Source organism: Stegodyphus dumicola, chromosome X2 (genome assembly GCF_044657685.1).
Source record: "Stegodyphus dumicola isolate Sdum_Otavi_A_Nest chromosome X2, ASM4465768v1".
NCBI classification, from domain to species: Eukaryota; Metazoa; Arthropoda; class Arachnida; order Araneae; family Eresidae; genus Stegodyphus; species Stegodyphus dumicola.
This window is the reverse complement of record NC_140781.1, coordinates 25,255,485-25,258,912: the sequence shown is the minus strand read 5'-3', so window position 1 is coordinate 25,258,912 and position 3,428 is coordinate 25,255,485. Positions and strand designations below refer to the sequence as shown.

Below are 3,428 nucleotides of genomic sequence, written 5' to 3'. Positions count from 1 at the left end.
GAACTCGGCAAGTCTGTGTGGACAAGTTTGTGCAAGATAATGAGTTCGAGCGTACGTCTTTCAGGCGCGTTTTGACTTGCTCTCTATTTGACGCTTACGCGATTTAACACGAACGAATTCATGATCAAGTCCAAACATGTTCCTGATATTTTACTATTTAACGAGCTTGCACTTAGGTTGAAAGTTCATTTGCGTTTTGAAATTCGTTGGAGCTTGAACGATAGTAACTCATATAAGTACTCATTTATTTCAAGAGATTACAAAGTTATTACATAGCTAATTAAGTGAAGTAAAGTGACTGATTACTGAGAGTTTTATGATGGCGGACACGAAAAAAATGCAGACAATACAGTTTGGACTACTTGAAGTTCGGATTTATTGCATCTCCATCAAATCAACACTTGCCGATGTGTCTCATGTGCAAAAGTATTTAGTAACGATGCCATGAAGCCTTCAAAAATGGATGACCACTTGCGACAAAAAAAGAGTACATGCTGACAAAAAAAAGTAAGCCCTTGTCATTTTTTCAAGCACTTAAAGAAAAACTAGACAAAAGGCCATCCATAAGATCGATGTTTGCGTCATCATCTATTAAAGACGATGATGCTTTACGAGCGTCCTATAATATATCTTTACTAATAGCGAAGTCGGGGAAACCCCACACAATTGGAGAGCAGCTTATCTTACCAGCCATTGCAGAGGTCTTTAACGATGTATTGCACAAACCCGCACATGATATTTTAAAGAGAATACCTTTGAGCAATAACACCGTTCAGAGACGCATAGAAGAGATGGGACGCGATGTGAAAAACATTTATGCAAGTTCTTACAGACTAACAGATTCTCTCTCCATTGGACGAGTCTACATTACCCGGCAATGAAGCTCTGTTGTTAGGATATGTTCGATTTATCAAAGATGAAAATATGTGCCAAGAACTGCTTTTTGCTACATATTTAGAGACTGATACCGGAGGAGAATCGATTTTTCAGGCCGCGGAAGATTTTTTTACTGACAAAGCTATTCCATGGAAGAACACTGTTTCTATTGCGACTGATGGTGCACCGTCTATGGTTGGTCGTCATCGTGGTTTTATAGCTCACTTAAAGCGACAACTGCCTGATGTACTGGTCATTCACAGGCAGCATTTAATAGCAAAAAAGCTGAGTCCTAGATTGCATAAGTCTTTACAATATGTAATAAATGCTATCAACAAGATTCGAAGCAATTCTTTGAACTCTCGGTTATTTGCTCAGCGATGTGAGGAAAACGACGAAGTCTTTACTCGATTATTTCTGCACACTGAAGTTCGCTGGCTATCAAGAGGCTCTTGCTTAGAAAGATTTTCAGCCATTTTTGAATCTGTGTTGAAGTTTTTACAAGAAAATGATCCGCATTTGAAAGAAAATCTGAACAATTGTAAAACAGATATTTATTACTTGACTAATATGTTTGGAATGTTCAACAAAGTTAATTTGCAACTGCAGGGTGACGATCTTAACTTGATTAAAACAAAATCAACAATATCGGCCTTCGTGGGTAAACTAATTCTTTATAAACAAAATTTAGGCAGAAAAGAATATTCGCAGTTTCCGCATTTGTCAAAATTACTAGAAATGCTTCAAGATGATGACATTTTATTATATGTCACTCACTTGGACGCATTACACAAGGATTTTACGGAGAGGTTTGAGGATCTTTTAAATTTACAAATTCCTCAATGGATAATAAATCCGTACAATACCACAGCCATAGAAGAAGCCAATGTGATAATGCAAGAAGAGTTGATTACCATCAGCACAGACGAAGAGCTTAAGCAGAAGTTCAACCAAGGCTATCAGAAGTTCTGGTTGCAACGCAACATTGAAACACAGTATCCTACATTGTGGAACATCGCTGAAAAATACCTTATCGCTTTTCCATCATCATACCTAGTTGAAAAAAGCTTCAGTGTGGTAACAAACATTTTGACGAAACAAAGAAACCGTTTGAAAATCAACCAAAGTGGAGATTTAAGGCTGCAACTCACCAATATTGAACCGGATGTAGCTAGATTGGTAGATAGTCACCAGGTTCATCCATCACACTGAATGTTTTATTTTCTCTTTGCGAATTAATACTTTTTTAAATATAATTTCCTACCTACTTAAGATTCTTTAAGTACTTAATTTGTAATAATCATTATAAATTAAACTTGATATTTACTGAATTGTATGTCTTTTTATTTTGTTAAATTTTGATGAGAAAATGAAGTCAACTTTACTCACTTAACCAAGTGCAAAGTTTTCTAATTGGTACCTTAGTACCTTATCAATAGGAAAAAACTAAAGATAGGCCCCCCCCTTATTCATAATAGTCTGCTAACTTGCATTGCTAATTCTCACTCTGTCTTCTTCTATTGACCTAAGTCAGATTGAAAATAACACTCTGTAGCAGCTGTTTTAAGTTAGCGGATCATTATGAATAAGGGGGTTGATATTAAAAGTAGGTAATTTGGACATGGGGGTCTGAGGTAACAGTTCATTTTGGAAAAGGGGTCACTTGTCCAAAATAGTTTTGGGGATCCCTGATCTGCATAAACACAACTTAGCACCATCAGACTATCATTTATTTCAGTCTCTTAAAAACTCCCTGAAAGATGTCAAAACAACCCTCTAAAAACCGCTTATCACAATTTGACTACAAACCACAGACATTTTACAGTAATGGGATTTAAGATGTTACCTTAAAAAAAAAAAAAAAAAAAAAAAAAAAAATTGCAAATAGTGCATATGTGGTTTCATAATATTTTCTTCCAATAATAACAAATGTATTCTGAATTCTGACCACCAAAGGCTCAATATTTAGACAAACCAACCTGATCACTTTTCCCAGTCCCTGCTTCACAAGCTGCATTTTGAAGAGAATTCTCATTTATGTGTTGTAAAAACAAAGCTTCTTTGGATCACCTGGAATCGAATTTTTTTTCATTGACCTTGGCTCAAATATGCTTTTTAATTGTATCATATTAATTGCACTATACAGAACTTTCATGCAATTTTCTTTCTTTTTAATTTGTATTGCTTTTAAATTTGAAATTAAGGAACATTTACAAAAGAAAAGCTTTGCTGACCTCATTTAAGTATAAACTCCCTGAAAGCATCCCAATGGCATTAAAAATTTGTAAGCCAAAAATTCCAGTTACCAACAACCACCTTAACGGATTTTAAAAAATAAGGATTCTATGAGAAACCAAAGTAGTGACTATGCAACGCAATCAAAGAAACAATATAGAATTCAGAATTGAAAAATCTCAGATTTTGGAATCCGCTTTAATTTGATGGCTCACAGAATTCAAACTTCTAATTTATCCATCAACAGTGAGTTAGTGCAAGAAAAAGTACTCATTTTGTCATAAACGTCAGAAATCCAAAATTTTTTAGCTTCTCAG

The 3,428-nt window shown here is 35.0% G+C and overlaps 1 protein-coding gene across 1 annotated transcript; it reads left to right on the top strand.

Moving 5' to 3' along the window:
• Nucleotides 1-924: 924 nt before the first annotated feature.
• LOC118200676 (protein FAM200A-like) lies at nucleotides 925-2,088 on the top strand. Its single transcript, XM_085808788.1, has one exon. The coding sequence runs from the start codon at nucleotides 925-927 to the stop codon at nucleotides 2,086-2,088; it is 1,164 nt and encodes a 387-aa protein (XP_085664914.1).
• The last annotated feature ends 1,340 nt before the right edge of the window (nucleotides 2,089-3,428 follow it).

Bases quoted from the DNA above. Each gene is read 5' to 3' on its own strand.
- LOC118200676 (XM_085808788.1), top strand. From the start codon at position 925: ATGTGCCAAGAACTGCTTTTTGCTACATATTTAGAGACTGATACCGGA.